The 25,310-nt window shown below is 43.2% G+C and overlaps 1 protein-coding gene across 1 annotated transcript in view; it reads right to left on the bottom strand.

Moving 5' to 3' along the window:
• Nucleotides 1–2,343: 2,343 nt before the first annotated feature.
• SPATA7 (spermatogenesis associated 7) overlaps nucleotides 2,344–25,310 on the bottom strand; it is an 85,509-nt gene continuing 62,542 nt past the window's right edge. Inside the window, exons 6-12 of the mRNA XM_048486735.1 lie at nucleotides 20,678–21,159; nucleotides 17,794–17,860; nucleotides 11,545–11,618; nucleotides 8,101–8,154; nucleotides 5,520–5,597; nucleotides 4,316–4,373; nucleotides 2,344–3,129 (exon numbers count right to left, since the gene is read on the bottom strand). Of these exons, the coding sequence (XP_048342692.1) occupies nucleotides 2,677–3,129; nucleotides 4,316–4,373; nucleotides 5,520–5,597; nucleotides 8,101–8,154; nucleotides 11,545–11,618; nucleotides 17,794–17,860; nucleotides 20,678–21,159 (1,266 nt within the window). The 3' untranslated portion in view covers nucleotides 2,344–2,676. The remainder of the gene's footprint in view (nucleotides 3,130–4,315; nucleotides 4,374–5,519; nucleotides 5,598–8,100; nucleotides 8,155–11,544; nucleotides 11,619–17,793; nucleotides 17,861–20,677; nucleotides 21,160–25,310) is intronic.

The following is a 25,310-nucleotide window of genomic DNA, read 5'->3' as shown; positions in this document are numbered from 1 at the left end:
CAGATAACAGAGCTCTGTCCCCCTGAAGAAAATGGCTGCTTAGGAGGATGAACTTTACACCATTATATCCCACTGAGGCCTCTTCCCTCCCCAAAACCTGCCCTCCACAGACTCCAGGATTTTCTCAATCTGAAACTGGCAACTCTAATTAGGCCTGGCTCCAATTAAGTTCTCTCTCTCACACACACACAAAAGGTAAAAATAGGCCTGGAATGGGCCTTATTCCCTTCCCTTGCATTTTACTGACATAAACAGAAACCTGGAATGTTGTGGTTGCCTATCAACAGCCACTGATGGAATATGTTGCTTAAAGCTACAGACACTCCTTTTATCATTTTTGGTTTTTTTAAACCTTTATAAAACATGTAGAAAAGCAAGACCTGTTGAGAAAGAGTCAGCATGGCTTTTGCAGAGGCAAATTCTGTCTTATAAACTTACTAGTGTTATTTGAAGGTGTAAACAGGCATGTGGATAAGGGGGAACCAGTGGACATTGTCTACTTGGATTTCCAAAAGGCTTTTGACAAAGTTCCTCACCAGAGACTATTGAGAAAACTCAGCAATCAAGGAATAAGAGGGGAAGTCCTCCTATGGATTAAAAACTGGTTGAGAAACAGGAAGCAAAGAGTGGGTGTAAATGGGAAATTCTCACAATGGAGAGATGCAGGGAGTGGTGTCCCCCAAGGATCCGTTTTGGGACCAGTGCTCTTTAACCTATTCATAAATGACCTGGAAGTAGGGGTGGGTAGCGTGGTGGCCAAGTTTGCAGATGATACCAAATTATGTAGGGTGGTGAGAACCGCAAAGGATTGCGAAGAGCTCCCAGCGGACCTTGATAAATTAGGTGAGTGGGCTAGGAAATGGCAAATGCAGTTCAATGTAGCAAAATGCAAAGTGATGCACATAGGGGCAAAAAATCCAAACTTCACATACAAGCTACAAGGGTCAGTGCTATCAGTCACAGACCAGGAAAGAGATTTGGGCGTCTTAGTTGATAGTTCCATGGGAATGTCAACTCAATGCATGGCAGCTGTGAAAAAGGCAAACTCTATGCTGGGGACCATTAGGAAAGGAGTTGATAATAAAACTGCAGATTGTCATGCCCTTATATAAAGCCGTGGTGCGACCGCACTTGGAGTACTGTGTTCAGTTCTGGTCGCCACATCTCAAAAAGGATATTGAAGAGATAGAAAAAGTGCAGAGAAGGGCAACGAGGATGATTGAGGGACTGGAGCACCTTCCTTATGAGGAGAGGCTGCAGCGTTTGGGACTCTTTAGTTTGGAGAGGAGACGTCTGAGGGGGGATATGATTGAAGTCTATACAATTATGCATGGGATAGAAAATGTTGACACAGAAATTTTTCTCTTTTTCACAATACTAGAATACTTGAAAATGCTGGGGGGAAGAATTAGGACTAATAAAAGGAAACATTTTTTCACACAACGTGTGATTGGTGTTTGGAATCTGCTGCCACAGGTGGTGGTGATGGCCACTAACCTGGATAGCTTTAAAAGGGGCTTGGACAGATTTATGGAGGAGAAGTCGATTTATGGCTACCAATCTTGATCCTCTTTGATCTGAGATTGCAAACGCCTTAACAGTCCAGGTGCTCGGGAGCAACAGCCGCAGAAGGCCATTGCTTTCACATCCTGCATGTGAGCTCCCAAAGGCACCTGGTGGGCCACTGCGAGTAGCAGAGAGCTGGACTAGATGGACTCTGGTCTGATCCAGCTGGCTTGTTCTTATGTTCTTATACCTGCAGACTTTTTCAAGGTTGCAGACAGAACTATCTTGCTTGTTTATAGCTCTAGTCACCAGTTTTAAGCATCCTAAGATTTGGCTGACTTTGCTCTTAGAATAAAAGAGTGGGCATATGCCCTTATTGTGAATTGACAGTAACTATATTTTGATCACTCAAGTGGTGACAGTTTGTAAAGCAATGCACTCTTTTCAGCCCAGGAGCCCCATTAGAATGGTCTGGAACAGTTCTCAAGCTAAGTTTATAGTATACTGTTTCTTGGCCCAAACACATATAAAACAGCAGGCTGTGCTCTTGCATGCAAAGCTCTCTCCTACCAAACAGTTGGTCACCACTGCTAATCTGTTTGTGAGAGGCGGGAAGTAGGTGCCTGGAATCAACCCCTCCCCCTTTCCTCAGCTGATCTGTGCTCATCTGTTATGGAGGTCTGTTGAAGAGCAGGAGCTTCTCCATCAAAACAAACAGGGCAACTCTGTGCGCCCACTGGAGTAATCATTAGGGGAGCATATTGAAATTGCTGCAAAGAACTAGATAATGCTTTAGGGTCTGACAATGTGAAGGTACATGAATGCAACGACTCTCCGTTTTTACTACTGCAAAATGTTGTATCCATTTATTATAAATAGTTTTATAAACAATCACACCTGCTTTTAAAATATAATTCATTCATATCTCTATATTTCGAGTTTTCAGCAGCCATGCTGTCACATGCAGCTGAGCTCTGAAAAAATTTATATCTTGCCCTCTACAGTGTGTGTACATACTCCAGTCACTAAAGCCTGATTCATAATACTAGGACCTGATAGACAACAGGTTGCAAGTGTATCCAAAACAGGAAAAAAACATGGTTCACTAGCATTTTATTGAATGAGCAATGTCCGAAATCTTCATGCTGCTGCCCTCTTGGTGCTTTGCTGCTAGTTGCTGGTGATTTCTTCATTGTCAGTGGTGATGCGAAGGGATTCCGTCATGCTTTCTTGAAGCTCGTCAAGGTTCTGCAAAGACTCACTGGTTTCAAAGTCAGCATCACAAGCTGTTGAACTGAGTGTTGGCGGCAGGCTGCACGAGGTGGCCGGGCTTTCGTCAGGTGCTGGGTTCAGCCCTGCATTCAATGAGCCGTTCAGACCATTGTCCTCCACCTTCTCGGATCCATTGATACGTACCGGGAGTCTTGACGGAGCTGCCTCACTTGCTATTAAATCCATTGCCTTTAAAAACTCCTCGCTTTTTTGTCTTTGAGGTTTCTGGTGGAGCTCAAGGTGTTCTGCTGGTTTCCTTCGAACTAGTCCAAATGAGTCAAACCCTTCCTTTTTGTCTTGGTTGCAGCCCAGGTCCTCCTTCAGGATCTCCAACAGGTGGCGCATTTTGGTCTGAAAAGAAGAAATTACACCAGCAGTGCTTGTAAACAAAAAGCAGATGATATTGCTTAAGAAAAGAAGGTGAAAAGATTCTGCTTTCAGAAATGAGCATGGACTATCAGATAATGGACTAATACAACTCAATTAACAGCTTCTTCAAGAAGTGACTCAGTGGCAGAGCAATCTGCTTTGCCTGCAGAGGGTCCCAGGTTCAATCCCCAGCACCTCCAATGGAAAAGATCAGGGAAAGACCTCCCCCTGAGGCTCTGGAGGGAGGATGCCAGTCACAGCAAACGTTATTGACCTCGTCAGATGAATGTTTTGACTCAGCATAAGGCAGTTTGACATCTTCTGGTATACTGACAAACAAGTTCATTATGCATTTTTAACAGGTCCTATGCCATGTTTCAAGAAGGGAGAGGCAGAAACTGTGCACATGCAGGTGTGAGAGAGTGCAAATCTACTATTTAGCAGGAAAAAGATTCATAGGCACTAGCAGTGAGGTCACTTGAATGTATGATGATATCCTATGCAAAGTTGTTGACCATTTATTAGACCGATTCTGGGGGTTTTTCTGGGCTGTGTGGCCGTGGTCTGATGGATCGTTTTGCCTGCATCTGTGGCTGGCATCTTCAGAGGAGTATCACAGAGGGAAGTCTGTTACACACTGTGTCCAGAGAGAAGGAAATGTTCAGGGTATATATTGTCCATGTCCCAGGGTGGGGAACCAATAATTAAGTGTTTGGGTGGAACTTGTTATGCAAAGATGTGGTTGATATATACCCCAAACATTTCCTTCTCTCTGGACACAGTGTGAAACAGACTTCCCTCTGTGATACACCTCTGAAGCCACAGATACAGGCGAAATGTTAGGAACAAGATCCGTCAGACCACAGCCACACAACCAGGAAAACCCACCAGAACCAGTTGAATCCGGCCGTGAAAGATTTTATTAGACCATTTATTCATGACAGTCTGGCAGCAGCTCACCAGGTCCCAGACAGAGATCTGTCTTTCCTCAGTGTCTGATCCCTCCTATTCTTGGACCGGAGATGTCAGAAACTGAGCTCTGATCCCCCTCTGCGGTGAGCATGTGGCTTACAGCGGAGTCACAGCCCTGCCTGCTTCCTGAGCCCTTTAGAAGCCCTCTTAGAATATTTCATACACTTGGCGCTTCCGACATACAAACGGGACAGACCTCATTGAGATGATTCTTATTTTGTTCTATGTGACGCTCAAACAGCCGTTCCAGAGCCCTTTTAAAAAAAGAAACTGGAATTAGAGTGCTACGCAGAAAAATCATCTCCCCTCCCAAGAAAACTAACTGCTAAATTAATTCCAACATTTCTGCACATCCTGTGAAAAAATACAATAGTTCGATTTGGGAAAGGCAGTGCAGTATAGCATTAAGAACGGTGGCTGACGATCTGGAGATCAAATGCCCCCTTGGCCATGGAAGCTTGTGGGGGACATTGGGCCAGACCCAGAGTCACTCTTTCCCTCAGCTCAGCCTACTTCACAGGACTATTTGTGTAAGGATAAATATGGAGATGGGCAGCACAATATTGCCATCTGCTCCCAGTTTCCATTTGGAGAGAAAAATGGGATATAAATATCTAAATAAAAATATAAATACAAATAAATATCATATGTCTTTCATTGGAAATATCCTATGTCTTCCTGGGCAAACTTCTCAATCACTGTTTCTCTGTCACAGAGCTAAGCCAAATGTTGTTGAGGCAAAGGGGATAAGATTTTGCCCTAGTTTGCTGGGTCACTCTTGGTGGTAAGAGCCGGCGTGATGCAGTAGTTAAGAGTGATAGGCTCTAATCTGGAGGACTGGATTTGTTCTCTCACTCCTCCACATGAAGCCTGCTGGGTAACCTTGGGCCAGTTTTGGTTCTTTTAGAACTCTCTCAGCCCGCACAGAGGGAGGCAATGGCAAACATCTCCAAACATCCAAACATCTCTTGCCTTGAAAACCCTATAGGATAACCATAAGTCAGCTGTGATGCAGTGGCTTGCACACACCCTTGACAACATGCTGGGACCAGGTCTCATCCACTCAACTCTCCCACCCTCCGCCCAATGTGGTCAAGTGGAACTTTTTTTCCTTCCAACTGCAGCTGAGCCATGCTGCTGACACTGTGCTTTTGGTCTTTGACTGCTGCTTGGGCATTTTCAGGGAAGATGAAAAATGAGAAGGGCAAGCAAAGTATCTTTGATCGGAGACGTGTCAGATTTGTTCCTCAAGTAGTGCCGACAGTGTTTCTTCCTCCAGCCCTGGCAGCACAATGAGGATTATAAATCTGCCCCGATTGCATCAGTTTAGCTCACAGCTGCTTATAAGGCTACGCACATCATCATGGCAAGGGTTTATGACTAAACGTGAAACCTCTAACCTGTTGGAAAACAATCCAAGTTTCAGGATCTCATCTGTGATGTCCTGGATAAAACTTAAATACAGAAGTTCTTCTTCTCTGCAAAAGTAACAGAAAAATATGGTGTCAGTCTCCAAGCAAAGATACTTGTCAAACAGTAACAGAGATATAAACATAGGCCATTAAAAGTCACGCGATAGGAGGAAAACTGGTAGTCACGAGGAAGTTCAGTAGTCTCTATACATGCACCCAGAATTAATTGAAACGGCTAGTCTACTGAGATATCCCCACTAAGATCTGACAATTCTAACAGAAACTCATGACTGCACACAGTTAGTGTATTTACCCAAAAGATGAACCCTCAATGTAGGATGATCCTCCTAAAAAAAGGTTTTTGATTACTGTACATAACTGGCACTTGGGAGGGAAGGCGGCATGGGATAGCTTTACCTTGTCAGATCTTGGAAGCAAAGCAGGGTCAGAACTTGGAAGGAAGACCACCAAGGAGGCCTCTGCAGAGGAAGGCAATGCTAAACCACCTGTGTTTCACACTTGTTTCCCCACTCCTTGAATGCCCTTAGCTGGGATATCTGTAAGTGGGGTGCAACTTGACAGCCCCCTTTGTTAAACAAACTGGAACTTGTATATAAATTTCAGGTGTCTCCCTCTTTTTTTTCATGGCATATGTGGAAGAAAACCGAATCTTCCTTTCAGGTAAATACAAAAAAATGCTTCTTGAGAACATATAACCTGTCCTCAGGGCTTATGACAGCCATTGTGAAGTTTCAGTGTCTGTTCAAAACCTGGGACACGGTAGGCAAAGGGCAAACAATGCATGACACTTTGGCCAGTGGTGGAAGGGGGTGGTGGTGGAGGATAAAAATGAGATACCTAATAATCACACAAGGGAATAAAAATGATTTGATTTCTGCTCCAGATTGAAAGAACTGGGGGCCTCATCCGTGGTACAAATGCTTCAGATGCCCTGGCGTGTTTTATGTAATTGGTTCACATATTAAGCATGATTATGTTTGGAATAGCACATGAGGTTATTACTGCCATTCAATCTGCACGGTAACAGTAATTTCTACAATGCTTTCCATACTTGTTTAGTGAAACAAGACAAAACATTTCAAGACACAGGAAAATAATTTAATTGCTGCTGTGTCTAAACAGCAGCAGTGCTATTTGGCGAGCAGATTCAAAGCACTGCAGTTCACAAAGACTTAACAAAAGTAATCAGCCATCAGCATGCAAATCTGTTAATGTACTGCTACATTTCTCTACAACGTCTCTAAAAGGAGATGCCCGTGTGTGTGTTTGTGTGTGTATGTGTTGAGAGTCACAAACACCTTGAAGAGGTTCAAAAAGCACCCAATTGGATCTAACATTAATCACTTAGATTTGGAAACCTTCCATCTACTTAGCATTCTATTCACACAATATGTTTTATGACTGAAAGAGCGAGTTGCATTCGTAGGGCATCTTCCCATCATTCATTCCACAGCTCGGGTCATTTTGAACATGATTTTTCTGTCTAGAAATCAAACACAGAACAAGAACACAAGAAACCATCTGCCCCTTCATCTGCGAGGGCAGGCGTCTTACCACCATTTCCCTGGCTCAGTCTCATGTTGTGGAACAGGGCTCCAAACAAGTGGAGAGAAAAGTTAGTGCGTGGCCAGAACAAAATGGAGCCAATCAGAAAACTGGGAGGTTCCACACCAAGTATCATTCTGTGATGGAGGCAGCTGTTTCCAAATGGATGTTCCCATCATCACAGGTGATGCATCCTGGATTTTTGGAAACACCTCCTGCTCCACTGAAGTAAAAGAAAGTCAGGAATAGTTCTTTGCTTTGGGGGAGAGAGATTCCAGGGAAGAAGTGGGAACCAGGTGTATATAATAACCACACAGGGTGTCCTTTGAGTTGACTGTTTAATAATGTTGGGTACTCATTCACTGTATTCTGTGGTTGATAATTTATAATGATGTTTAAATATTGGTTAAAAAAAATTAATCATTTTCGCACAGTCCCTTGGGTTGACCGGCAGGATAGCGAATTGTTCCACACAACACAAATAAAACATTTTCAGGCAGGAAATAAAATGTTTCCTCCATGGAGTTTCACAATGTTTTTAGCCCCAAATGGTTTATTTCCAGCCCGAAAATGTTTTATTTGTATGCTGTTCCTTACCAATTTTTTTTGTGCAATTTCTTTAAGAAGTTTCCCCACGCCTCCTGGACTTCCCCATTGGCACCATTTTCTGAGCTCACGCTGGCAGTCTAACGCTGTATTTTTGTCAGTTATTTAATATTTGAGGGGGTTGTGTCTTTGTAGCTATGAAGACATGATCCCTAGAGAATCACAGCATGAGGCTTTGAAGCTTCGTAGCATCGGATCCATGGAGTTTAAAAATAACAAGCAGAACGACCAGAAAATGGCAGCCAGGAATCATTTCGAGGGGGTGAGTGTGGACAAATGGGTTTTTAAAAAATGTTTGCAAAATGTTTTCAGGGGCTCATAAGGAATGGATCAGTGATTGACTGATCAATAAAATGAAGGGGAAAAGGAATTTTCTGTAAGAAAAAGCATTACTTACTCGGCCTGAATTCTTCTCATCATTGGGGACTGCCCAGAACATGGAGAAGTCACCCTAAATCATAATGGGGAGCACAGAAATCAGACATGGAGGAATGTTCTATACCATAAACTTACCAGTTTCATATCAGTCTTTTACAGTTTTCCTGAAAGAGCTTGGATATAGTTGGGTGAAGTGGATAAGAATTCTGTTATGGCCTTTTATAAGAACTACGTTTCCCAGAGTTCCCTGGAAAGAAGGAATGACAAATCTGACTTAAATCTGGGCTGTCACTAAACTCTGAAAGTAAGCACCTGGACACTATTACATTTTTTAAATCCTCAAAGAGCACAGTGGTTTTCTCTTTTTCTTTTTATCCTCACGAGTTGATGAGGGAGGTTAGGCTAACGGAGAGAATCACTAGTCCAAAATCACTTTCATGGCTAAGTGGGGATTTGAACTTGGAACTAAAAAGATCCCTTGGATTTCTTAACTGTTTGGAGACAGGCAAACCCTGAAAAGAATCGCTCTTGTAAGATCATCTATTAGATATTCATGGTTGTATGTCACAAAGGCCCTGCATGGGTGTTTCTTATGGGCTTAGTGTACGAGACTTTAAGGCATCTAGATTGGAAGCATTTTATCACACAGAATTTATATAACAAAAAGCCTTCAGTGTGTTCTACATAATAATGCTATCATGAGAATAAAAAGAGGTAATTTGGAAAACTGCTTCCAAGAACATTGCCTCTCAATGCAGAAAAGTACACTGATATTCATATGCTTCTGAATTTACAATATTCTTAGATTCTAGGGGGAAATACTCAAGGATTTTGATTCACCGATTTTACAGGTCGCCTATCATATAGCTCTTATGTTGCAGAATATGCCTCTTACTATGTCTCTTTGATTCTGATGTTTTTGTGCTCTTTGCAAGATGGAGCGTGAACTGATTGCACAATGACCTGCTGCGCCTTCTATAAAGTGAACATGCAAACACACACATTTGCCTCTGTGGAAAATCCAAGAGCTTATTGGAAAAAAAGATGCACAATGTTCAGCAGAGCCCAGGGAGGGGTGGGGGTGGGGGGCAAGCAGCAAGGCTCCTCAGCTGTGGGAGGGAAAAGGTACAACTTTCTCAAAAGAAGAAATCTGTATTATTTTAAATTTTGTATTGGATATCATAGCCATGTTGACAGTGGTGTGCATTATATAGGAACAACAGGATCCAATGAAACTGAAGAGGCTGAGGAAAGGGGATTGGCTGTCAGAGTATGTTCTTATTAGCGATGTCTCTCTTTCTCCGGAAACAGCCATTATTCGATTGGCTTCAGTCTTCCAGCCCATATTTTTAAAACATTCTTGAATGAAGATAATTCAACCCGCTGCCATTTTAAGCTTCTCTTTAACCTCAGACCCATTATCCCACACTCATCCAGCTTTTCCTCTCTTCACCCCAATCTTATCCTTGGTTCATTATCTGACAATTTTCACCACACACAAAAACCTCTTATGGATTATTTATGCCACATGGTCTTTAGTTTCTTTTCCATCTGTAGTAGTTTATCACCCAGGATGCTGGTTCATCAGAGGCCCAATCAATATCCTCATTTTGTGGCCAGTGCGGTGCTGCCAACCCAGACGGACTATAAAGCACCTGGAGAGCAACGATACTAGGCCACGAGGTTGGATTCAGGCTAGCAAGTTGTGCAGGCTGTATGTAGGAGGAAAATAGGCACTCAAGTTCCACAGGTAATTTAATAATCCATGACAGCAAATGCAAGAGATTTTATAAATTTATATCAATTTTTAAAACAGCAAGCTTCAGCTTAGTGAGTCACACAGTGTGGAGCCTGGTCTGAATTCTCTTATTTAGGGTTGCCAGCCAGCAACTTGATGGTATTATATCACTTCTAGGGAAAATCAGGAAGTAACATCAGACCACTTTAGCAACTGTTGGGAAAGCTACAGTTTATCAAAGCATTTCTAGTGATTCCCACAGCGGATTGCCACCATTTCCAGATTTTCCCTGTAAGTGATGTTACCCCATCACCTGATGGTGATTTTTAGAAATCTTTTTCCTTCTGCTGGTCACTAGTGTAGTGGTGGGAAATGGGAGCTTGGAATAGGGGATCCCTTGCACCTAGCGGGAAGCTGGCCATCCACCTCCTAATATATGCACATTTCTTTAATAATCAAGTTTTTTTATTATTCCATATATGGTTTCTAACCTTTTCTAGCTATTTTTCCTAAGATCAAGCTACCTGGAGCCTATAGAACAAATTAGTAACCCTTTCCCCCTCATCTTGCAGTCTTGAGTATGCATTGTTCATTTAAAGAAATTCTAGCCACCTCCCTTATGCACTAATCTAAATGGCTCTGCCCAGTCCAGGTGGGTGGTTGCACTGGCCCAGAATTTAGACTGATCTAATGAGGCGAGCTGCTAGAATGAAAACAGCAAATTCAGGCATTTTGTTTTACAAGAACAGAATTTTGAAAGGCCTTTGCTGGTGCAGATCTAGTGCCCCCCTCCCAATTAAACCAACATGAATTCTGGGCTGGGTCAGTCCAACAATCTGAGCCACCCTGATGACTGCCAGGGAAGTCAAAATTCAAGACACCACCACCATGGTGAGCTATAGGAATATCTATAGGAAGATGTACAAAAAACAGCTTAGCAATTTCATCAGTTGAGTGAAAAGAATCCCTATAATGAGGAGGGTGGAACCTTCAGTTCTTCATCGGTTGTCCAGGTCTAAACATAGGTGTGACGGGGAGGAAGTACAGAAGTAAGAGATGCTGAAAATGGTGGTCATTTAATGAGTCAGAGCAATGAAGGTGTTAGAATAGCAGACTAAGAGCTGGAAGACCCAGGTTTAAATCACTTAAGAAGGAAGAGCGACCTTAGGATGGACTCTTTCCCTCAGCCTACCTCATAGGGTTGCTGATGTGAGGATAAAATGGAGGAAGGGGGGGGGAATGCTGTAAGCTGCTTGGGCTTCCCCCAGGAAGAAAAATGTGATACAAATATCTAAACAAACAAATAAAATGCACTATTTTCTACAGCTCATCCTATGTCATGTAGCAGAAGGAAGCAGCATATTTTTTGTACACCGGTGATAAAGAAGTCTACCCCTTTGGTTGACTTTGTGTGAATTAATTCTCCATCATTTGACTCAAAAATTCTTTCAATATTTATTTCGCACTGTTGACTGGCCAGAGCAAAAGAGACGGCGAATTAACAAAACCTTCTCTTTCAAATTTGCTTTGCAACTTCACTAGCTTTGTTACTGAAATTCTATTGCAAGGGAAGCATAAATACTTTCACTTAGAATGCAGATAAATAGGCCTAATCTCCAAAAAGTCACCCTGGTAGGTTTCATAGGCAGGCTTGGTAATGAGACCACCTTCATCAGCAAGGCGCAAGAGAGAAAATATGAATATTTTCCTCTGAATTTCATGTACCTTGGTGAGGAGAACTGAGAAAGGGTCTTCGTTTTACCACACATATCTACCATGGCAGATACCGAGTCTTCTACCTATAACACAAAGAGAATGAAAAAAAATCTGTTATCACTGATTTGAAAAGGAGGAAAGTAATGAAGTAATGAAAGTGGGAGGGCGAGGCCTAGTACAGGAGGGTTTGTGTTCTTTTAAGAGCATGTAGCATGATCCTCCCTCCTCCTGTCCATAAGAACATAAGAACATAAGAACTAGCCTGCTGGATCAGACCAGAGTCCATCTAGTCCAGCACTCTGCTACTCGCAGTGGCCCACCAGGTGCCTTTGGGAGCTCACATGCAGGAGGTGAAAGCAATGGCCTTCTGCTGCTGCTGCTCCCGAGCACCTGGTCTGCTAAGGCATTTGCAATCTCAGATCAAGGCGAATCAAGATTGGTAGCCATAGATCGACTTCTCCTCCATAAATCTGTCCAAGCCCTTTTTAAAGCTATCCAGGTTAGTGGCCATCACCACCTCCTGTGGCAGCATATTCCAAACACCAATCACACGCTATGGAAGAAGTGTTATCCTTTTATTAGTCCTAATTCTTCCCCCCAGCATTTTCAATGAATGCCCTCTGTTTCTAGTATTGTGAGAAAGAGAGAAAAATTTCTCTCTGTCAACATTTTCTACCCCATGCATAATTTTATAGGACTTCAATTCCATGAGTCCCCCCTCAGGACGCTCTCCAAACTAAAGTAGTTCCCAAACGCTGAAGCCTCTCCTCATAAGGAAGGTGCTCCTTCAGCCCCTCAATCATCCTCGCTGCCTCTTCTCTGTACTCTTTTCTATCTCTGTCAATATCCTTTTTTGGATGTGGCGACCAAGAACTGGGAACACAGTACTCCAAGCAAAGCGGCGTCAGCATCCATTTCACGGCTCTTCTTTATATAAGTGGGCATGACAATCCTTGCAGTTTTATTATCAACTCCTTTCCTAATTATCCCCAGCATAGAGTTTGCCTTTTTCACAGCTGCCATGCATTGAGTGGACATTCCCATGGAACTATCACAACTAAGACGCCTAAATCCCTTCTTCCTCTGGTCTCAGGACTGATAAAGCACTGACCCCTGTATGCTGCTTGTATGTGAAGTTTGGATTTTTTGCCCCTATGTGTACATCACTCTTTACATTTTGCTACATTGAACTGCATTTTGCCATGTGTCTTGGAGCCCACTCACCTAATTTATCAAGGTCCTGGGCTTGGAGCTCTTTCAACCTTTGTGGTTCCCTAACATGCACCTACATAATTTGGTATCAAATCATGCAAACTTGGCCACCACGCCTACCTACCCTCTACTTCCAGGTCATTTATGAATAGGTTAAAGAGCACTGGTCCCATTAATGGGATCCTTGGGGACACCACTCCCTACATCTATCCATTGTTAGAACTTCCCATTTATACCCTCCTTTTGTTTCATGTTCTTCAACTAGTTTTTAATCCATATGAGGATTTCCCTTCTTATTCCTTCATTGCCTGAGCTTTTTCAACAGTCTCTGGTGAGGGAACTCTTGTCAAAAGCCTTTTGAAATCCAAGTAGACAATGTCCACTGGTTCCCCTCTTTATCCACATGCCTGTTTACATAATTCCCTTCAAAGAACTCTCAGTAAAGTTCTGTAAGACAGGACTTACTCTCTGCAAAAGCCATGCTGACTCTTCCCTCGAGCAGGTCTTGCTTTTCTACATGTTTCTTATAATTTTATCCTTTAATGATAGATCTCTACTAATTCTACCACAGGGAACAGAGATGTCAAACTGACTGGCCTGTAATTTCCTGGAGTCCCCTAGACCCTTTTCTTTCTAAAGATTGGTGTGACATTGGCCATCTTCCAGTTCCTTACAGGAATGGAACCTTGATTTCAGGGATAAGTTGCATATTAATGTGTGGAGACACATCAGCGAGAATTTCTATGCTTGAGCTCTTTAAGAACCTTCTTGGATTGAATGCAATCTGGGGCCAGGGGATTTGGTAGCATTTAGTTTATCAATGGGTGCCAGAACTCTTCCTTGTCTACTCATTATCTTCGCTTAGCATTCCTCTAGGATTCACCTCCTAAGAAGCTTGGTTCAGGTGCAGGAATTGGTTCCTCACCTCCTCTTAAGTGAAGACAGATGCAAAGAATTCATTCAGCTTCTCTGCAATCTCCTGTCATCTTTTAGCACACCTTTTGTTCCTTCTTCATCATCTAACGGGCCTACCGCTCTCTAGCGGTGGCTTCCCTGCTTTTGATGTATTTAAAGAACTGTTTGTTGCTGGTCTTGATGTGATCGCAGCCATGCTCCTCATAATCCTTTTTTTGCCTCCCTTACAGCCACTAACTTGCTTCTCTTTGCCACCATTTGGCGGGTGTTCCTCTCTGGTATTCTCTCATCAGTTAAGTTGGGACTTCCATTTTCTAAAAAAAAGACATCTTTTTTTTTTTTCCTCCTAATAATTTCCTCAGCAACCCTCCGCTTTTTGTTAACCATGGTGGCTTTCTTTGGACTGGGCACTGCCTTTCCTAACCATATGTGGAACACTTTCCAGCTGAGCTTTTAACATCATTTTCAATGTTTTTAAATAACCTCCAAGCATCTTAGCGGACATTTTTGACTCTCTTGATTTCTCCCTTTCTCGAAGCTTCTTATGCACTCATCCCCCCTCTTTCATCTTTGAGAAATTTCCCTTTCTTGGAAGGCAAATGTAAACTTTCACATTAGTAGTTGTCACTTGTCTCGCATGCAGAGATACTGAATCCTGACAGCATTGTGGTCGCTGTTCCCTATCGGCTCAACAACACTGACTTCCCCGCACTCAGGTCCACCTGGGTCATCCCACATAGAATTAGATCTAGGATCACCTCTCCCCTGGTTGGTCTCTACAACCATCTGCTCTAAGCCACAGTCATTTGTAGCAAGCGTAATAATCCAGGAATGTTCTCTCCTTTACTATGACCCTGAACATGCATTTTTCCAGTTTATATGGGGATAGTTAAAATGGCGCCCATTACACAATACATTTACTTTTGCTTTTGTTAGCGCCTCTCTAATTTTCTTTTTCCATCTCCATAGAATCCTTCTTTGAAATGGCGGCTTTGGTCAGGGGAGACGTATAATATATTCCTAATGTTAAACTGTGCTGCACCCCTGGTATTGAAGATATCCACAGTGCTTCTTGTAGAGGAACTCAGCTCCCCCCTGCATTGTCTATTTTAGTGTGACACTCATGCTCTCTTTTGATGTAAGAAGGGCCACCCCACCCCCAATAACGCCTCTTGTCCTATCCTTCCTGTAGAGCCTGTAACCTGGGGAAGTTAAACAGCATCCCACTGGATTCTCCTCATTCCACCATGTCTCCCCTGGTGGATGCCCACTATATCAATAATGTCCTCCTTCAAAACTCTGTACTCCAGTTCCCCCATTTTAGATCGAATGCTTCTACTATTGGGGCATAGAGACACCTTGTCATACTCTGTCTCTGTCCCTAACCTGGGATTTTATGTGTGTTTTGCCCCTCCAGCCTTTTGCATATGCTCCCTCGCTTGTATGTGGTTGATTTAGAAAAACCTCCCTCTCTTGTCTGCATCTCCCATGGACTCCTGTATTCAACCGAAGATCTTATAACCTCAGCTCCTGGGTCGCCTTTCCCCCAAGGATCAGCGCTTAAAAGCTGTTCATGCCACCCTTTTTAATGTTGAGCGCCAGCAGCCTGGTTCCTCTTTTTGGTTAAGATGAAGTTCTCCGTCCCTTCTATTGTACAGGCCTGCTGCTTATCCCAAAAGGTTCCCCAGATGTCTCTGAAGCATAAATCTGGAAACCCCTCTGCCTTACACCACCTTCTCTATCCACCATTGAAGGATTCCTGTATCTCCAGCCTAGCTCTCGGGCCCCTCAAGGCCAGTGGAACACCAGGTAGCATTTCGGAGAATGCCACCTTGTGGGTCCTGATTTTAACCTGTTTCCTAGCAGCAGCCTAAATTTAGCTTCCAGAACCTACTCCCGGCTACATTTCCCAATGTCATTGGTACCAATGTGGACCACTCACTGCTGACTCCACCCCAGCAACTGTTCTAGCTTAACAGCCTATCTGTGAGACCGAAGCTGCAAGTGACATCCGCAACCTTTCTCGCATCTGTGGCAGGCAAAAGTCCTGTCACCATGCGGTCATCACGCCTGTCACAAACCCAACTCCTCTATATTCCTGATGATCGAATCACCCACTACAAGGAGCCCCCCTACACTCCCCGAGGGGTATCCTCAGTCGCAGCGAGAGGATGATTCTGGAACCACTCAGGCTAAGGAAGGGGTCCCATCTAAGGGAGCATCTTTCCACCTCCCTCAGACTGGCACGCCTCTGTCACTCCAGACTCATTCATTCTCCATGACATCTTGGAAGAAGATGTCACGTTAAGGGAGTGGGGACCCGGCTGCTAGAGTCCCTGAAAGCCTTGTTTGTTTAGCCCCTCTCTGCCTCTTTCAGCTTCTCCAGGTTCTTAAGCCACCTTGGCTTCAAGAGAACGCACAAGTTCCTTGAGTGCTGTGGGAGCTCATTGCAGCGAGGTGGGGGCACACCCACGACTTCTGTCCTAGTGGGCAGATAGCTCATACATCGTGACACTCAGTGCAAAACACTGGCAAGCCCCCATCCCTGCTGGCTTCCTCACTGCCTTCCATACATCTATTTCTTTGTTTTGATATTCAAATACTGGATTTTTTTTAATTAGTGCCTCTCCTCTTAAAAGGTTTTCTATGCACCTTTCTACTATCCCCGCTCAAAATATGTTCTTATTTGAAAGTACAAAACACTATGCGCGCCCATTGAGGTCAGCTGGTTCCAGAGACTAACTGACAAGATTTAAAATTTGAGAGAAGCTCTCCACCCCTTCAGCAGCTCTCCACCAATCCAGCAGCCTCTTGCACCCCTTCCAGCAGCTCTCCACCAATCAAAGCAGCCCTCCTAGGACAAGGAGAGAAAAAGAGAAAAACCCCTGTTTAAAAATACACACTATTTAAAAAAAGATGTGCATGCTTGAGAAAAAGGCCCTCTGTAATAGGAAAAAAAAAAGCAGAGCTAACTCCTTAGCCCTTTTCTGGCTCACTCCAGCCCCTTGTTTCCTGGCCCACTGCTGTTCTCTCTCCTGCTCCTCTCCTCTGGCTGGTTCCAGAGACCAACTGGACAAGATTTAAAATTTGGAGAGAAGCTCCCACCCTTTCAGCAGCCTCCACCAATCAGCAGCCCCACCCCTTCAGCAGCCTCCACCAATCAGCAGCCCCACCCCTTCAGCAGCCTCCACCAATCAGCAGCCCCAGGACAAGGAGAAAAAAAGAGAAAACCCCTGTTTAAAATACACTATTTAAAAGATGTGGCTTTGAGAAAAGCCCTCTGTAAGGAAAAAGCAGAGCTAACTCAGCCCTTTCTGGCTCACTCAGCCCTTGTTTCTGGCCCACTGCTGTTCTCCTCTGCTCCTCTCCTCTGCTGGTTCCAGAGACCATGTCCATGTTTACTTCTGCTTCTGTGTTGGCCTGATGCAACATGCTCAGACAAATCATGAGGCATTCCTGCAGTTCACAGACAGTGGTTTCACAGTATGCCTCTTTCTGGCCCCCAGCACACAAGCTAGGCCATCAGTGATATATTATAAAACTTTTAAATTAAAGAAGAGGCGTTTGGATTTATACCCTGCCTTTCTCTCCTGTAGGGAGACCCAAGGCAGCTTACACACTCCTTTTCCTTCCTCTCCCCACAACAGACACTTTGTGAGGTAGGTAAGGTTGAGAGAGTTCCGAGAGAACTGCGACTAGCCCAGGGTCATCCAGAAGAAATGTAGGAGTGAGGAAACAAATCCATTTCACCAGCTAATAGTCAGCTGCTCATGTGGAGGAGTGGGGAATCAAACATGGTTCTCTAGATTAGGGTGCAGTGTTCTTAACCACTACACCACGCTGACTGCCTTTGATTTCTTTGCTTTTAAAAAAGAGCATAAATATGCCAGACATGAGAGCCGGCACAGTGCAGTAGTTAAGAACATAAGAAAAAGCCTGCTGGATCAGACCAGAGTTCATCTAGTCCAGCACTCTGCTACTCGCAGTCGCCCACCAGATGCCTTTGTGACCCACCTTGAGACCTGCAAGGATAGGGTGGGATATAAATCAAATAAATTAGCAAAATAAACTCAGGGAGGGCTTGTTATACATGTCTTGTCAGATGTAAAAATATCTAAACACTTGGGTTACCTCCTTAATCACCTTCTGAAAGTCAGCAACATCCCGTTTTATGAATTCTTCACATTCAGGTTGAAAACTACACATATTGGGGGGAAAAAAGATATAGACAGATCAAAACTACCATAGATTATTTTTAAAAAGACATAGATCTCTCAGAATCAAATCACTGCACCATTTTAACTTCTAAAAAATTTAGATGCCCAAGACAATCTCTGGTGCTCCCTTCTTTGAGTGGTATCAGTTTCCTAAATAAATCGAGTCCATTTGTTTAGCAATTGCCATATTGAGTGTTACAGGCAACTGCAAGACATACATGGAAGGAACTGTAACCATTGGTTAAGCAGGCCGCCTCAGGGGTTGGGAGATGTAATTAAATCCTTCAGAAGACGTGACTCTTGAAAGACATCAGGCCAAGAAAAGTTCAGAAATTCCTGTTCTACAACCATCTTCTTGCATGGCAGTAAATGAACTGGAATTGAAGTATTCCACAACTCACATGCAAATTCCAATATTTGAAACTGCTAATATTAACTTGGCACGGTACTCATTCAATAACCCATCTGGCTGTCAAGAATCAGCATTATCTCTGGATGGAACAGGCACGTATGTGACCGCACGCGCATGCATTGGGAGCAATCTTGTAAGGACAAGGGCTTCCCATTTAGAGGCTTGACTGTCTCCAGTAACTGGTGCTGGGTATCTTCCATCAATATCAATGGAAATGAAAAAAACTGAAACGGTGAACGTTTACCATTGATATCAATAAGTACCAAGTATCACACAAAGGATGTACAGCAGCAATGCTTGGTGACTATCAGTTAAGGCCCATGGAAGTTAACAGCATAAATATACACATTCTTTTGACAAGCTCACCCATGATATTTTTGCAAGCAAACTAGCAAAATGTGAGCTAGACAAAGCTACTGTTAGATGGATTTCTAATTGGTTGACTGACTGAGCCCAAAGGGCTTATCTTTATCCCGGAGAGAAGCGGGGTGCCACAGGGTTCTGCCCTGGGCCCAGTGCTATTCAATATTTTTATCAATGCCTTGGATGATGGAATAGAGGGATGCTAATCAAATCTGCAGATGACACCAATTTAGAAGGGGTAGCTAATACTCCAGAGGACAGGGTCAGAATTCAAAATGACCTGGGCAGATTAGAGAGCTGGCTCAAAACCAATAAAACAAATTTCAGCTACACTTAGGCAGAAAAAATGAAATGCACAGATATAGGATGAGTGGTACTTGGCTTGACAACAGTACATGTGAATGAAATCTGGGTGTCTTAGTAGATCACAGACTGAACATGAGTCAGCAATGTGATGCAGCAACCAAGAAAGCCAATGCAATTCTGGGCTGCATCGATAGGAGTAGGGTGTTTAGATTGAGGGATGTAATACTACCACTCTATTCTGCATTCATCAGACCTCACCAGGAATACTGTGACCAGTTCTGGGCACTGCAATTTAAGAAGGATGTTGACAAGCTGGAATGGGTCCAGAGGAGGGTGACTAAAATGGTAAAAGGTCTGGATTTCATGCCCTATGAGGAATGGTTTAGGGAGCTAGGTATGTTTCTTCTAGAGGAGAGAAGGTTAAAGGGTAACATGATAGTTATACTTAAATATTTGAAGGGATGTCATGTTGAAGAGGGAGCAAGCTTGTTTTCTAGTGCTCTTGAGACTAAGTCAAGGAGTAAAGGATTCAAAGTACAGGGGGAAAATTCACCTAAACATTAGGAAGAACTTTCTGACAGTTGACTGTTTGATAGTGGAATACACTACCTTGGAGTGTGGTGGAGTCTCCTTCTTTGGAGGTTTTTAAAAAGAGGCTTTGACTGTGTATTTCTGCACGGTAGGGGGCTCAACTTGATGACCCTTGTGGTCTCTTCCAACTCCATGATTCTATGAAATATCTACAATCTTCAAAACGAAAGATGGAGGTGGTTTTTTTAAAGGCAGCTACTTTTGGGCCTATTTCTAACTCTGTAAAACCAAATTCATTGTATTAATTTGAGTTAAATTACACTGAGACAAATCCTGCCAGCTTCACTAATGGCACAAGAAGGAGAAAGGGTCATCTTGCCCTATTTCCCTCCTCACTGCATCTTTGCCCCTCATATCATGTTTGCTAGTATAGCTGAGGTGGAGGGTCATAAAGGGACTTTTTGCACCAGCAGAAAAGCTGGTAGGATCCTGCCCACTAAGTCTGCATGCCAATGTAGGAGCCAAGGTAGGTCTGAAGTTAGCATATCAGCCTTGGAACCTCAGAGAATTGGGGTCATCATTGTTTAAAAGTTCACAAGATGACCTTGGGTAAATTTGTGACTTCTCAATTTCAACCTACTTATCAGCTTTATTCAAAAGGAAACTGGAAATGAACACCTCTCCTCCAACAGTGCAAGAAGAAATCACATGTGACTTCAAAGCATATGAACTCTGTAAATATTTATTTAATGCTAATAATATAATATATTCCAATCAGAACCATGTTAGGCCTAGTTCTCACAGAAATATATACGTGCATTGGGGAAATGAGTCCACTTGTTTCCACTTGTTTGATGTATGTTCTAATCTGGGTCGACCTACTTTGATTTTTTATTATTTTTGTGTCTCAAAGAAAATGTAAGGATTGTGAAAACAGCCTGCTCAAGCAAAGAAATATGCATGTGGCCAACGTATGTACATGTTAAGTGCTGTCAAGTTGCTTCCAACTCACGGAGACCCTATGAATCAGTCCTCCAAAACATCTTAGGTGACATATTATTATATTATGAGGAAAGGGTGCATGGATGACCCTATATAGATTTCTGTAGCTTAGACTGTACAAATCATGAACCATAACAAAGATCGCAAAATGAACGCATTTGACTTCTTGAAGAAGTTTCCTTACCTGCTTATGTCAGTCTGAGTTTCTACCTCCACATGCTGTACTGGAACGTCTTTCATGGTCCGTCTGGCTGGAGTATAATATCTGTACTGCGACAGGAAGGATTTGGTGTCTGATTTTAAAGTGCGTGGTGTGAATGGCTGTCGGCCATCAGTAAAATGTGCCGAGTGACTGTCAAGGAGATCCCTGCTTTGTACTTTGGATTCAGCCTTTGAGGCCTTTCGAGGATAACATTTCACAACGCTGTCAGAGGAAGAACTGCAGGAAATTCTGGAGTGTGATCGATGTATACCTGTTGTGCTTATACTTGAGTGAGATACTGAGATATTGGAGGGTTTTGGAGAAGCCTTCCTGGCATATCTTTCAGTATCAGGGAAGTCTGTGATGCGCCTCTCGGGAGCTGAGAAGGAACCAGACGCATACCTCTGTTCATTTGGTGCACAAGAGAGTCCCGTGTTGCTTTCTGCTTCCAATGATTCCTGGTTCTAAAACACATAAGCAATGAGGTTCCATAGTAACACTGCTGCGACTTTCTATTAAAATATACAATTTAAAAAGTAGTAACCAAATTATGCTTGGGGAAAAAACAGTAGTTGGCCATGGGCAGATGAAAAAGGGGAGATTAAATTAGTTCAATATACAAAATTGCATGTTGATTTCCATGGGCTGGATACCACGATCTGTGGATGTAAAAATTCCTTGTTTTCCCCATGATTCTGATCACAAGAAACTTTATTCCCGGAACTAAGAGATCAAAAATAGCCACGGGGCAGAGGCAGAAGATCCCAGACTATGAATGGTTTCTGCTGGTGGTTTGTGAAGTCCAAGACCATATCTTCTTTTGCTGGTGATCAATAAATGCAAAATATACAATACATGGACACTTTTTGCAATTGTGAATCTATTTATCCACATGAATATTTATGGGGAGGACAAATGGGTCTGACGCTCCACTTGTATATGTCATGTTGGGGTGCATTCAGTTGTCCTTTCTCCCATGAGCCAGAAGCTGCTTTGCGTGCCTGCTGCCGCCTCCTCCTGTATCCCCACCCACCAGTCTCTGCTGGCACCCCTTGCTGCTGCCCACTAGCTGACCGGTCTCTTCCCTGGGCTCAGAGGCAACCCAGAGCAGAGGCAGGAAGACCAGCAGCACCCTGGCTAGAACCAAGAAACCCTTGAAGGAGCTCCCATCCAGTGTTGGCTTCCCCACGTTGCCTGCCCCACACCTGGGCCATGTCGAGTCCAGTGAGTATACTCAGAGAAAGGTAGTGGCCAAGGGAGCAGTGCTGCACTACTGATGCCGCACCCTCTTGGGAGCAGACAGCAGGGCCACATCTCTTCAAGTACCTACAATCAGGCTGTGGCACCAAACCTCAAATGTGCCACTAGCGGCGATCTCTCTGCCAGACCCAGAGTGAGCTAAGTGCACTTACTGGCGGATAGGGGGCCCCTAGCTCCCACTTCCTTGCCGCTCATGCTGGGTCTGAGGCAGGCTGAAGTGCAGAAAGGATCCCACTGAAGCCCACCTTGAAACCCAGTCAAGTTGTGGTGGGGCACCCATTCTCTAATGCAGCTCATGGAGATTGGTACCTTAGGTAGGCAATTGGGTTGTTTGCAACTTGAGTGTGATGAATGGTAGAGCACAACCTGTCATTTTGCATTCTGCCTTTGCTCCAAGGAAGTCTGCGGTCCAGATGGGATTTCTCCACCACCGCCTTGCATGTTACCCCCACAAAAGCCCTAGGTTAGACTGAAAGTCTCCTGTAGTGGGAATGCAAAAACTTAACACACACACAAAAAGGATAAATTGGCTTAGGGGGCAGGGTAGAAAGCCAGGTCCAATTCTGGGAAGTGTTTGGATTGATCCTATGTTTTTGAGCCATTTTGTCTTCAAAAATAGTTTTTAAATTAAGAATTCATTCAGAACAGCTGCTAAGAAGAGGTAGTGTGTCTGATTTAAAGCAGTCATAAACTGTGATTTTAAATCTTGGTTTTATGTACTCTTACTTTATTTACATTGTAAGCTGCCTTGAGCTCTAGAGTTTGAGGGCGGGAGTTCAAATTCAGTGCTTGCCCCAGGTGCCATTTTATGTAGATAAGTGCCTTCATTTATCCACATAATGTATACACCATAACGAAAAGTTCCATAAATGCTTAACTTTTGGATAATGTTCACCTACATTCAATTACTTTTAATTGGTCAATTGATTAAAAAGTACATTCCTGACAAAAAACTTCATATAACTATACTGAGCTTCAGGAAGAAGCCATATGACTTACCAGTCAGAACAGTCCTTAAGTTAAGGAAATTAATAAGATGCAAGATCTCCCCTGCATTCTTTACAGACAAATGAAAATCCTTTCTGAAATTCTAGTGCATTGTTAAAATCTTATTGCCGCGAACTCCTCTGGGATATTACGATCCACAAGTTGTTGTAGCAAAATGTTTAGAATTTTTGAAAAGTGTAGTTCCCAGAACCTCCTTGGTTTCATGCTATACAGTTTGGAGGCCAGAGAGCACCATACACCTTTGAGAAGACACCACTGAAGCTAACAGTTGAAAAAAAAAAGACCTCCTGCACAAATTATGTGCACACTTATTAATTTTGTCAGCTATACGCAGAAACAATGCAAGAAATACACAAATTGAACACTTGAAGTACTAACACAAGTGGGAACCTGGAAGAACTTGTGGAAGGAATCGCCTTTCCCCCCTTCTCCATTATCACCCCTTCCTCTTTCCTGAAAGCCCCAATTGCTGCTTCCCTTTTCCGCCTTCTGTCTCTCCTTCTAGGGTTGCCAATCGCCAAGAAGGGGCCTGGAAATTTCCTGGAATCACTGCAGATCTCGCAGCTACAGAGATCCCCTTAGGGTTGTCAGCTTCAGTTGGGAAATTCCTGTAGATTTGGAGGTGGAGTCTTGGGAGGGTGAGGTGTGGGGAGGGAAATGACCTTGGAAGGATATGATGCTATGGTGTCCACTCCTCATTTGATCCAAGGGAACTGATCTCTGTCATCTGGAGTGCAGCTGTCATTCCAAATGATCTCTAGCCCCCACCTGAAGGTGGGCAACCCTAGTTCTCCTAAATGGCACTTTTGGTGGACGGAATCTAAGGCATTTTGCCCTTCCAAGGTCCCTTGCCTCCACCCTTGTACTCTCCACAAATTTCCCAGCCAAGAGTTGGCAACCCCATCTCCTTCCCACCTAACAGCCAGCCGACCTTTATCTGTTTTAAACTTCCCCTCTCAATCCCCCAGCAGCCTATATCTAGGAAAACTATGGTCCAGCTATGCTGGACACTGGTCCAGGTCTACTTGAATGATAGGGAACATTCAAGGATTTGTGGGATGGTGCCTTGCTTTCCCCTGGATCCTCCTCTGCAAACGATTTCCTTTCCCCCTCCTATGGCAACCCCCAAATCCTCTCCTGCCTCAACCTCTCTTTCTCAACCATTCACCAGTCTACCTTTTTAGGCTTTTCATCTTCAGCTATATTTATTATTTATTTACTTCATTTATTGTCCACCTTTCTCCACATTGGAGACCAAAGTAGCTTATATTATTCACCTCTTCTCCTTATAATCTTCACAACAACTCTGTGAGGTCAGTTGGGCTGAAACTTATGTGACTGACCCCAAATTGCCCTGTGAGCTTTTACAGCAAGATGAGGATTTGAACCTGAGTCTTTCAGACATTACTCTGAAGTTCTAACTGCTACACCACACTGTCTTCCTTAGGGTGCCTGTTGTTGACCAGCATCAAGCAGCTAGTCATCCAAACTGGGTGGCATTGCCATTCAGTGGTTCCTGCTGTAGGCACAGAAGGAAAAGAGTGAAAGTAAGAAGGAAATAGAAAGTGGTAGAAAGTGAGAGAAAGTGAGAGAAAGAGAGAGAAAGAGAAAAAGGAAATGATTTTAGATTTACCAGAAAGTTATTTCTTCCTTCTCCCCATTATTTAGGAAAATAATGGAGAGAAAAAGATTCTGGCAGAAATACAGCTTAAAGTCATTTCACAGAATCATGAAAAAGTGTCTTTGTTAAGAAAAAGCATTCAATGTTCCTGCATTCCAGAAAAAGATACTTTTAATGCTTGTGTGCAAGTAAAAGGCTCATGAAAATAATATCTTCAACTAAAGCACAGACCCCGAAAATAGAAAATAGAAATAAAGCATTTAAATGATTATTTCAACTGAAGTATACTTATATGTAACTTAAGCAAGTTTTCTTGAAGACATTTTAGTGTTAAGAATTATGGCTCAGAAATAGCAAAAGGTACTTTGCTTTCCAAAACAGCCCCTATTGTCTCTTCCCACATTCCAAAGAAAAGATACTTTTACTTAGCAATGAGCTGAGAAAGTGTGTGTGTAGAAAAATAACTGACAAAGCAGAATTAAAGCAAAGAAAGAGAGTCAAGCCATGTGAGAAACTATATTCTTAAGAATGCTATTTAACAATGTATCGCCATGATGGGAATATTGAAACGTCATGAATTGACAGGGTTTGGCTTTGCAACATTTATGATGCATCAGCTGTCTTTATCCTATAAGAACTGTGACTTTTGTATACTCAGGGCGACTCCTCTGATTCTATAACAGACCCTCTGAGGGTTTGGAATAAAAATTATTTATTTAATTAGCC

This window comes from Sphaerodactylus townsendi, linkage group LG02 (genome assembly GCF_021028975.2).
Source record: "Sphaerodactylus townsendi isolate TG3544 linkage group LG02, MPM_Stown_v2.3, whole genome shotgun sequence".
Classification (NCBI taxonomy): Eukaryota; Metazoa; Chordata; class Lepidosauria; order Squamata; family Sphaerodactylidae; genus Sphaerodactylus; species Sphaerodactylus townsendi.
This window is presented reverse-complemented; position numbering and strand designations above follow the sequence as displayed.